We start from the raw sequence: 12,252 nt of genomic DNA, 5'->3' as shown, positions 1-12,252 counted from the left end.
AACCCACAACTGATGACATTCGAGCTGCTACTCACAAACTGAGCACGAGCAAGATCAAACTGACCAATGAATCAAAGGCTCGCACATACTTATCTGATGTACAGTGTCGAAGGCACAATAAAGGTAAAATCACTGATGTGAAGGTTTTGATCAAACCTGGTGCTAAACATTTTGTGGTTGAGATTCAATACTTTGTTGGACCCAAAAGAACAACTGAGAACCCTGATGTCTATCAGTATGGTCATTCAGAGCATGTGGAGATGTTGAATTTGTTGGAGAAAAGGCAACACAAGAGCAAGGCAGAAAAAGGCTGGGAATATGTATTGCAAAACCTGATCAAGTTCAAAGAAAATATTGAAGAAAGATTGGGCCTTGATCTGGAAGACAAACAGCTAATTTCATCTGTTTCCAAGAAAAGGAAAACTGGCGAAGGGCCATCTGTTTTCCTTCTATCTATCTGCTTGTAATTTTATTTACTTTCTTGTAACTTCACTGTAAAATTATGTATATACAAGTTGCCAGATTGTAATCCACAAGTTAGATAACTTATAAGATCTACAAACAATTAAAATTGAATCCAAGCATTTGATGATCTATAAAAATGTCTTGGAAAAGTAATAGGTTTTATCAAACACAAGTATTTCAAACTCACACTTGTATAGAAACAAGTTTGAAAATACTTGGCAATATTTCAAGACAATTAGGGGGAATTTATTAGGTCTAGTTTTGCTGAAAATTGGATCTCTCTAGTTTCATCTGGAGAGCATGAAGAATTGTCCGAAATATTTGAAGTCCAGTTGCAATGTACAGTTTATGCAACTGACGACATCCTCCAGTTGAAGTCAAAGATAACAAGTGGAAGAAAGAAAAAGGCAATGGTAGCGAAGCCCAGTTGACTTTCTACCAGATTAATCAACTGGAGATCCTCCAGTGTAAATGCCTTTACAAAGCTTTACACTGATTACGAGGAGGACCTTTACACTACATCCTTTCACCCGGATAATAATCTTGTTTGTGGATAAAAGTGCAAAGATGTAGAGTGGTTGAATAAAGTAACCTTTTGTCTCACTTTATTTAGCACACACACAAAGAATTATTTACTAATACTTTTGTGTGCTGTCAAACATATTTGCATGTTGAAGTTGACATCCCAATGCTCAACCTTCGACTATAAATAGAGGTCCTTGCCTAAGCATTTCAATAACTTTGCAAACACATACATTCTGCACTATTGTTGCCGAACTTGTGCAATATTCTCTCAATCGCAAAAAGGAACATTTCACAACTCTAAGTGTTTCGATTGTTAAGAGAATTTCCAAGTATAGATCAATTGTATTTCATAGGTTGTTAGGATATTTACATTCATGTATTATTTTGGTTCCGCAACAACCTTGTATTTTATTTAACAATCAATAAATAAAATACACTTGAAAAATTACATATTGTCTCACCAATTTACTTCACTTATACTTTGCATTATTGCATTGTATTTACTTATTCGACTTGTCACCTTAATAAGTCTAACTCCAGTTAACCTGGTACACTGGTCACTCTAAACTGGTCACGTCCAGATTAAGTGAAAATGTTGCAAAGTACACTCATCATTAACATAGAGGTGTCTTCAGCACTCATCTATTCGTAGTTGGGACTTACAAAATATGATGGAGGAACATAATGGATATATGGTCAAGTAAGCTATAGATGGGAATTACCCATTTTGGATAGATAATATGCGGCATATCAAGGTGAGTCGTAGCCCCGTTTCAAACTATTTTATGTGTTTAACTATTGGGGTGAAAAGCATGATACATAAATGAAATTGCTTTTATATACATATATATGAAATGAATTTTGATAATATGATTTTGAAATGAATTTGTTTCGTATGTTCAATATGATAAATGTTTTATGATGAGCTTGAGTTCTGTCAACCCGTTTTCTTTCTGTACACTACTATTTACTCCGAAAGTGGAGACATGTAGTTAGATAGTTGCGCAACTAGGTTTCGTCCACCCATCCATAAGTGTAACGATGGAAGGTTGGTTGCCTTTGTGACGACCCTCACTTACAGTCCGACCATAGTGGTTCTCTAGCTACCTTAAATTTGAATGGTCGTCTCCATGGCATGACCTTATTATTACTAATACGGCACTTGATTGACAGCTTATGCTATGAAATGAATTATATATATATTGTTGGACTTGATAAAATGGTAGTAGTAGTGGCTCAAGCATTTACTCATCAAAAGTTAGTTGAATTATGCCCTCGTGGCTAAATGAAATTGATATTATTATGTTGAATATTATGAATTGAACATACGGTTTGGGTATTGGACCCTATATGGAATCTTAAAAGTTGTTGAATTTGGTGATAATGGAATATTGATTACCAAATGATTTTGGGTATGATATATGATAAATCGATTGATATATTTTCCCTCATAATGATTTTGATAAATTAGAACTTTATAAGTTACCATGGATTCTTCCAAGTCTTGAAATGACATTATAGTTTTTGGAAAGCTTGATGGTTTGATATGAGAATTTTGTCGGTCTTATGGTTTGGAAATTTCGAAATGTAACAATAATATACTTTCTATGTGTTAAAATGGGCATGTACCAAGATTTATATAAAAACCTATGCACTCACCAACTACGTTTTCGTAGGAAATAAGCTTAGGCATTGAGAATATATATGCTTCATGATTATTTGCAATGCACTTTGGAGTGAAGATCAAACCTTGTGATAGGCAATGGAATCCGCCTTGATCATTGTAGTTTACTATCTCATGTGCTTGTTATTTGGTTCGTGGACTTAATATCCAAGTATGGTGGACGCATTTGTACTTGGAAATTGGTTCACATGTTTGTACATTGTAAACTCTTTATATCAAATAAAGCTATGGTGAATGTTATTTATAATCCTTTGTTTTGAATACTCGACTTTCTGTACATTTCATTGTTCCGCCTTAGTTGGGGTGTTACAGAAAATGGTATCAGAGCCCAAGGTTATAGAGAACATTGGAGTTCCTCCGGAAATTTCAAAACTATAGCCACTTTTCAAAACGATTTATATAGTCGAGTCGAGCATAAGGTTAAGTGGATTAGTTTGAGCTTTACAGGGTAGGACCCTAATTAAATGTAGAGTCATGAATCTACATTTAATTATGAGAGAGCCATGTAAAACTCAAACAGCCACTTGGACTATGTTCAAAAGGATTCCTTTTCAAATAAAAAAAAACTTTATTAAATCCGTTTTTATGAGCATACGTGTTGCATTTAGACATTCATCTAAGAATATATAATGATTTGAGACTTGCTATTTTTAAGGATTTTGCTAGTCTACTAGGATTTTCCCCTTATGCACATTAAAAATAAAATGAATCTAAGATTGAAATATAATTGTTGATACATGCTACTCTATGCTATAACATGTGAATTTGAACATGATTTGATTGCAATGTGGAGGTTTATAATGTGCAACGTGGAAGCTTGTAATGTCAATGTGAAAGTTTGGAATGTGCAATGTGAAAAATTTGTGAGAAATACATGCATAAAAGCTTCATGATTCATAATGTTGCACTTAAAGTAGTATATGCCTTTTAAAATAATGTGATTACTATGAGGCACGAAATCACTTGAGATATGATTGTTTAAATTGTTTGGGCAATGAGGTTGATTATTCATGGTAGATTTGAAAGAGAATATGAGCATGGCGAGTTGATAGAAAATTTTACGGACATTAGACATATAAAAGCTTGCGCCCATAAGATTGAGCTATAGGGAAACTAGCATATGAATATAATTGTATAGTCATGCCTTACTATTGAGATAGTTATTGTGCCCTAAGGTTGAGCTATTTGAGGACTAATACATGGATGATTTAATGATTATATAGTTCTGCCTTACTAGTGAAATAGTATAATGCTCTAAGATTTGACTATTGAGAACTAGTAATTGCTTGATATGATGATAATATGGTTAGTCCTTACTACCAAGATAGATATTGCATGTTGAGATTTGACCGCTTGCGAACTAGGGAATGCCCTGGGAAATTCAATTTAATTTAGAAATTTTCTAAGTATGAAAGTTGACATTAAGTACGCCTCCGATATTTGTTCACTCGTGCTCTTTTTGAAAATACTCAATATCCTATCTCTCATGACACCGCTATTCATATCTGACATACGACAACGCGATATCATCGGTGGAGCATCTTTCCACAAACGTTGGACGATATATCTTAAGAATTATTGTCCCAATATATGAGGCGACTCTATCCTCTTAGAAACTACACATAACCTTTGTATTTGATCTGAGATGGCGCAAACATATGGAAATGTCAAACTAAGTCGGAGATTTACGAATGGCGAGCGACACTAAGGCCTTATGAGGATACAATGTCACTAGTCGAACATGTACCCATAGTATCTAGATGACAAACCATGAGGAATGTAGCCTCGAAATTTTGTGCGATATTTCTATTCTAACACGTATATGCGAACATCCATCTATATTATTTAAGTCGATGAGGTACATGTTGACGTCATTGAAAGTTGGAGTCCAATGGGCAACGTAACACATAGAAGTGATTTCTTTAATTCGCGCAAGGAGTCTGATTCGAGCCTTAATGCATCTTTTGTTTTATATTTCCTACTTCATTCATTCGAAACCAAACTCTATATCTTTGATACTCTTAATGATTCAAAGTAATGATCACCACCACTTCTCTTCAAAAGTTAGTAACCTAACAACGTACAACTCACTTACGCCACACTCGGCAATGATGAAATCAAGTAAGTAGTACTCCGCTCTCGCTGCGACATCAAGAGATGCGAATGACGTTTAGTCATCAGTTGTCCAAAAACGAGATGCTTGGGATAAATATATAGCATAGAAGATGCTATTGGATCACGAACATAAGGTAGGCCATGGAAGATATGTTGTATGTCAATCAAAGTACAAAGAAGCAAATTTTCACAAGCAACGTTGAAACATTCCGTTTAAGTCACCTAAAGATATTAATCTGGGTTGACGTCTTATTCTCGCTACGAACTCTTACTCATCACTTCCATATTGAAACTAGCCAAGTGAATTTCGGCAATCTCGAGGACTAAACATGATGAAAGCATGATTCTTCCTCTTTTCCGAAGATTTAAGATTCCCTTAATCCACGGATGACTCGACGCAACACCTAAAAGTGGTGAGACCAAATAATTAACACCGACCGCTCGCAACGACGTTAAAAGAAGGACCCACTCGATGCGAGGAAGTTCAGAAAACTAGTGAGTTGAAGAAGTATAGTATAGAAGATACTATCGGCAATTATACCCAATGCAAGCGATGCCTTGGATATGGTTGACATGTAAGCGAGTGTGGAGGCAATTGAATAGAGGTTCCAAATTGGTGAAGGAATTAAAGGTCCTACTATCCATGTAAAAATGGAGCCTCGACGAAAATTAGAAGAAATTCCAAAGTTATCGTTGGAGCGAAGATAAATTAAGGAGGATAAGAAGTAATATAAGACTTATGTGACCCCCTCGATTTGAAGATAAATGAAAAATGATTTGGGACTACTTTGGAGGACAAGAGTAGTTACAAGTGGGATTAGGAAATCTGGCGAATTAAAGGTCGTCAAGAATGACAAGAAGATTTGGCAGATTAGAGACTTCCAAAGAAAGTAAGAAAGAAAGGTGATTGAAGGAACCTAGTTTAGAAGGTGTCTAATGAGCTTGCTTAAAGGAGGAAGCGAAGTGATACAAAAAGCATGAAATGCCTTACATTTTTCTAGAAGAAAAATGTTAAGGGGGTAATCGCAACAAGGAAGATATTCGAACAAGGAGAATGTAGCACAAGACAATAGTTTATCGTTCAAGAAGAGCTATTCACTAGCATCATTGAAGGTGATGTGAAGTAGAAAGTAAAGTAAAGGAAGGCGATCTAACCCACACAATAAAGTGAAGGTATTGACGTTATCTACGAGATGTAGTTCTGACAGTGTTCATCTTTATGGCGCTCCATGCATTATGCTTTAAATACTGTTAGAAATCCAAAAATAGTGATAAATTGTAATTTAGATTAGTGGACTTACTTGTAGTTAAGTCATAGATAAATGATCACTAAGGTTGAGGGGCTAAATGTGATAATTAGTATATGTGTGTATTTAGCCTATAAATACCCCTCACACCTTAGAGATCATAAGCTTCGAAGCTTTGAAGCTTTTAAGCCTTTAAGCCTTACACAACATTTTACACATTAATTCCAATCAGCCATTTTCCTCTCACTCACACTTTCTCTCTCAAAACACAAACTCACACCAAGAACACACATACTACAAATCCGCCATTAATGACATAGATTCATTGCAGAAATCGTGTTATGACATGTGGTATCAGAGCATAATATCATTCTGATATCGATCCATAGCTGAATTCATTCACAAATTCATCAAAATTAAAAAAAATAATATATATTTCTGTCCATCCATTTTTCTTCAATTTTCACCGTTCAAATCACATAAAATCACAGTTATTTGCTCACCAATAGATTTGTAATAGTTTATAACATAATCCTGTCAAGTTTCAAGTTCCAATTCGATCTAAATCTCGAGTTTGAATTTTTGCATTTTTACGCGAAAGTTGGAAATTCGAATCTGTTGTGTTTTGTGTTGAATTTTGTTCGTAGATGTGTAGCTGAAGTGAAAACGAGCAGTTTGCATTTGATTTCAAGTTCTAACTCCTAGTAATTCGAAAGTTGTTGAAGCTTTTTGAAATCGTTAATGGAGTTTTTGTATATAACTGCTTTGCTGATGAAGAAGATGATCTCAGGACAAGTTGGACTAGGACGATCTCATTTAGATCGTCTCACTCTTTGAAAATTTATTTTTCATATACTTGTGCTTTGTGGCTTGTAGGACGATCTTCTCAAGATCGTTCTGACAAGTGAGATTGTGTGTGGTGAAGTGTTTGTTTGTGAATTTTGGTTGGGATCCAAATTCACTGTGGCTAACTAATCCGTAAGGATTGGTTTGGTCAATTCAAACACTTGGAAAGTTTTTACACTTGAAAGTTTTGTGACAAAAAAAGCTAGGACGATCTCTTTAAGTTCGTCTCAGCTCATTGAACTTAGGACGATCCTCTCAAGATCGTCTTAGGTTTTTGAAAGTTGGTGTGTTTGGTTGTACATTCGAAGTTGTTGTGATTAGGAATCACACACTTCTTGGGTAACTGATCTTATAGATTGGTTTTGCTCAAATTTCATTCCTTCCATTACATACTGTTACTCGTTCCAAAATACTTAGAAAAATTCTTTAAATCAACAATCCCTGATGTGTATTTTCTAGTCTTAAATTTGTGAATAGGAAATACCTAGCTACTAACTACTACACACTTGCGGGCAGTGAACCCGTTCGTATGCAGTATAGTTGACTTGGTAAACCGAGGTCAAACACAAGGACTTAATAAGCAATTGTTACAATAAAATGATTCAGATTAAAAAGAGAGGTTTTGTGACCGAATTGTCACGTTGCAAAAGTTAGTGAGAAAAGTCAGTAATCCCGTAGGATTAATCGCAAAAGAATATTTGATGGTTGAGTCTTAACAATAAATTAAAAGGACACCCACTTGGATCAGCTCACATGCCAAGCATCGGGTCTAAACATTACTTGCATTTATTGAACGACTCAAAAGATAGACAAGACGAACTTCTGTTATTCTTGACACTTTAATTGCTCTAAATATAGTTATCGCTTCTGCGTTTAATTTCTATCCAAAACATTAAGTATTAAGATCCTGAGTTGATTTTCATGATTTAACCTATAAAAGCTTTCTTCCGAACTGCTTATTCACCTAATCAGATTCCTCTATCATAAGTGTTTACACATTCAAAATGAATTTAATTGTTTAAAAATCATTATCGGTAGTTTCTTCCAAACTCCAACGACTTTACGTTAATTATGGACCAATCAACCTTTTCATAAATCAATTGACAATGACATAGATTTCTTCCGAACTTCTAATTACAATTATCAATCAATAAATATAAACGATAAAAACAATATTTAAACTCAAATAAATATGGATCTTTGATTAAACATAAAAATCTTGTTCAACACTCACAAGCAATATTAAATCGACCCTATGTCATGTTTACTACCCAAGCGGGTGTTGAAGAATTTAGATACTCATAATGAAAAGATAAAAACAAACAATAATATATGAAAACATATTGTACCGAATGTTGAAATCGTTTGAGAATGATAAACAATAGCTAAATAAATCTCCAATCGTGATCTTGATCTTCAAAGGTAGAAGAACTGATGAAAAGTCTCCTTTTTGATCCTTAAAAACGGTTGGAAAGATGGAATAGGGTTTTGGAATGATTAAGGAAGCTATGTATATGTTTCCAAAAAATTTGCCCAGATTCGGACCTAGTTGCGGGGCAACTAGGTCCAGCTTCACGTTGACTTGTTGACGTCCAATGATTTAAAGCTGAAGGTGTTGCGGGGCAACTACATAAGTTGCGGGGAAACGATTCTCCTCTGTTTTCCAGTTGCGGGGCAACTCCCATTTTTCAGCTTTGACTTTCGTTGACTTTCTGCTATCTTCATCCAAACACTCCAGGAATCATCCGTTAGCACTTATTTCACCTAAATAATGTCGTTTTTTCCAGATTTACGCTTAAATACCTGTCAGTAGCCTGAAACACTAACAAATACCATAAACGCACTAAATGTATACAAAAACGACTTATAAACCATGCTAAAACAACTATATTCATTGTGGGAAATGGGTCTAAAATACGACATATCAAATCCCCCCACACTTAAGCTTTGCTTGTCCTCAAGTAAATCCAAGCTGAAAACAAATCAAACCTTGGAACATTAAGGAACCACATTTCAGTAATCAAAAAGAAGCTCAACCATAATCAAGAATGAGAATAGATGGTTAGGCAGTTTTAATCTTAAATGAAAACCGGAATGTTTGACAATACTTGACTGATATACAAGCCTTAATAACACGACTAAGCACAAATGAAACTAATAAGTGGTATCTCGCCTATCCTACTCCAAGTAATTTACTTTTGGGGTCGAATATTTGAATAACCACTCAATAGCCAAGTCGTGATACATAATCTTTTAACCATAGGCTTGTACTAGGTTCGTTCCTTCATCGCCAAGGCGCTACCGCCCTATAACGTCTATCAGAAGAGGACTTTAAGGGTTTTAACATTAGGCTAAACAGGGTATTTAAACAGGATAGGAAACTTGGGGTGAACAGTTAGTGTTAGCAAAGAACTAACACAACATTTAACAAATTTTTTCACATATAGTCTAGTCCAAACAAATCCATGTCATTAGTTGCCAACGGTCCACATCCCAAAAAGTTCTCCATCAAATAACTTATCCCACCAAACCTAACCAATATTGGCTTAAACAAACTTGCCAACTTAAAACATTTTAATCAGATATCAATTCAAGAACACTTTGTTGGTTACAACAATGCACCAACTTACATAAAATGATTTGACAAAAAGGAGAAATACCAACTGACAGCCCAAGCTCTTTTTTTCTTTTTTCTATTTTTTTTTCTTTTTTTGTTTTTCAAATCTTTTATTCTTTTTATTCATTTTTTTTTTGTGAGCTACTTTTACTCTGACTAATTGGTATTATCATTATAATATTGAAATAGTTACAAATCATTTAATATAATGCTAAGATGAACAATCTAGACTTTATCCACGACCCATGACGAAATCAAACTACCCCCATAAAATGAGAATATCCCGACCCGACATAATAGGGCAAAACCTAAACCATCCATTCTAGCAAAGGCAACTAATGACCCACCAGGACGTCGACTATCGGTATGGCTAGGAAAGGTGTATATTTGGTGGATTTAATACAAAGAACGGGCTAATGACAACATGTTTTCTATTGTTTCTTGCACTAAAAGTGAGTGCAACATAAGGGTTTTAAACGGGTGGTTCACTAACAAGTGTAGTTAGCTACTAAGCACATTACAAAACATGCACATAACATATTTTTACGAAACCAAGGGTGAAACATACAAAGAACAAAGGTTTTATCCTAAATTTGCCTCTTCCTCATCTAGAAAACCACGGAATGATCAACCAGGACAAGTTCTAGAATCAACGCTATCACCGGCATACTCATAGCAAAGGGAATAACTCGGAGATGGAAAATCAACCTCAAACTTGCACATCATAGTTCAGAGCTCTAAACGAAACCCTTACTTCCGGATAAATCCAAAAGCCTAAGAGAGAGACAAATTTACAAGGCTAATAGTTCCAAAACCGAACACCTATCATAACTAGTAATGAATTAATAATCTCGCAATTTGGTGTTTTGGTGCTATAAGCATGCTAGCAATGTTATTAATCCAGAAGGGATGCCACATCAATCAGTCAGAACACATTCCACATATTAAAAGTTTGTACCAAAGATGTAGTTAAATTGCTCAATTATATGTATAATTAGGTGACAAAAGCAATTAACTACAAGGACAAGCAAACAAAAGTTTCAAAATTCCTCTAAAAATACTAAAAATACCCGACTTTTTCCTATTTACCATGCCCCCTCACTTGAGTTGGACAATGCCCCCAATGTCCAATAAGCTAAGGCAAACTATGGGAAATAGGGGAAAGTAAGCAAAAAGAAAATCAAGAACAAGAAAAACTTGTCGGGTATAAATGGTGTTCCATGCTTGAAAATTATGCCAACAAAATATGCCGCTGAACTTACTGCCAGCATATGCATATGACATTCAACTTGCTATCAACATGAACACACAATTAAAAATCAACTGATATATAAGAGAGCATGCATTATTCATCCTAATCCTACTTATTAAAACTGAAATGGGAATAAAATACAACACACGGGTTGCCTTCCGAGAAGCGCTTAATTTATTAACGAGTCTTTAGCTAGACTCTTACCCCAAAGAATTACCATAGTGGGGTCTCTGACGCCCCCACACTTAAAGTGTTGGGCAGTCTACCCTTAAACGGTGGAAAAACGTGTACCTTTCACCTTGTCAACAATCCAATCATTTGCTCGACCAGAAGTATCAACAACCATCATCAACTCCTCTTTATCCTTTGTTGATAAATTCGAACACAACTCTTCAGACAATCTAACATTACCATGAGAAACAACAGATTTCAAACGACTATAAAGTTTACGAATTTAAGCACACGGGCCATCCGCTGGGTTGGAAACTGGCACTGCTGTTGTCTTCAACTCAACCTTCTTTTTCTCAAGCTCTTTATCTAGCCATTCATCAATCTGCGAATCCAAAGAACTAACACAAGCAGTTTCAACTGAGTTAGCAACATTAGGAAAAGATACAGAACAAGTGTTTGTAAATGTCACCGACTCATTTCTTGCTCTCAAAGAAAGTTTTCCATGACCGACCTCAAGTTTAGCATCAGCCATGGCAAGGAATGGTCTCCCTAAGATAAGAGGCACATATAATGCTTCATCTGCTTCAATAATCACAAAATCGACAGGAAAAACCAAACCGCCCACCTTAATTAACACATCTTCTAGAATTCCCATTGGTCTAATTTCAGATTTATCGGCCAAATGGATTTTCATTTTAATCGGTTTCGGTTCTCCTAAATTTAGTTTAGAATATATCGATGAAGGCATTAGATTAATACTTGCTCCTGAATCGTTTAAGGCTCTTTTCACAGATAAATTACCAATCTTACAAGGTATGGTAAAACTACTTGGATCCCCGCGTTTTTCGGGCAACTTACCTGTCACTGCTGCTGAACAAAAATCCTCAAGCACTGTAGTTGTCACCCCCGCCAGATTTTTCTTATTCATCAAGCTTTGCCTCAAACACTTTGCATAACCTGGCATCTGCACAATTGCATTTAAAAATGGAATGTTAATATGCAATTTACTTAGATGACTTACAAACTTCTCCATCTGCTTCTTTAGGTTCTCTTTCACCAATCTCTGAGGGAATGGAATTTTTGACTTGTAAGGCTTTACTTCCGGTTTTTAAGCCTGTTTAGATGGAACGGCCAGATTCTGCACGGCTGGGTTCGGCTCCATCTCTACTTCTTCATCAACCTGCTCCTTTTCTTCATGCACCTGCAAAATTGGGGTAACATTATTAGGGAAAAGATTAACTGAGTTATAAGTGTTACCTGATCGAGTTGTGATTGCATTAACATATTCGTTTCGAGCATTCGGAGGAGTGTACTTCGGTCCCGATCCTTG

At 35.5% G+C, this 12,252-nt stretch overlaps 1 protein-coding gene across 1 annotated transcript; it reads right to left on the bottom strand.

Annotated features, from left to right (window-relative positions):
- Nucleotides 1-11,205: 11,205 nt before the first annotated feature.
- Nucleotides 11,206-11,955, bottom strand: LOC122601217. The gene has a single exon (XM_043773981.1). The coding sequence runs from the start codon at nt 11,953-11,955 to the stop codon at nt 11,206-11,208; it is 750 nt and encodes a 249-aa protein (XP_043629916.1).
- Between the last annotated feature and the right edge of the window lie 297 nt (nt 11,956-12,252).

This window comes from Erigeron canadensis, chromosome 5, assembly GCF_010389155.1.
Source record: "Erigeron canadensis isolate Cc75 chromosome 5, C_canadensis_v1, whole genome shotgun sequence".
NCBI classification, from domain to species: Eukaryota; Viridiplantae; Streptophyta; class Magnoliopsida; order Asterales; family Asteraceae; genus Erigeron; species Erigeron canadensis.
Note: the sequence above shows the minus strand (reverse complement) of the source record. Positions and strands in the feature narration are given on the sequence as shown.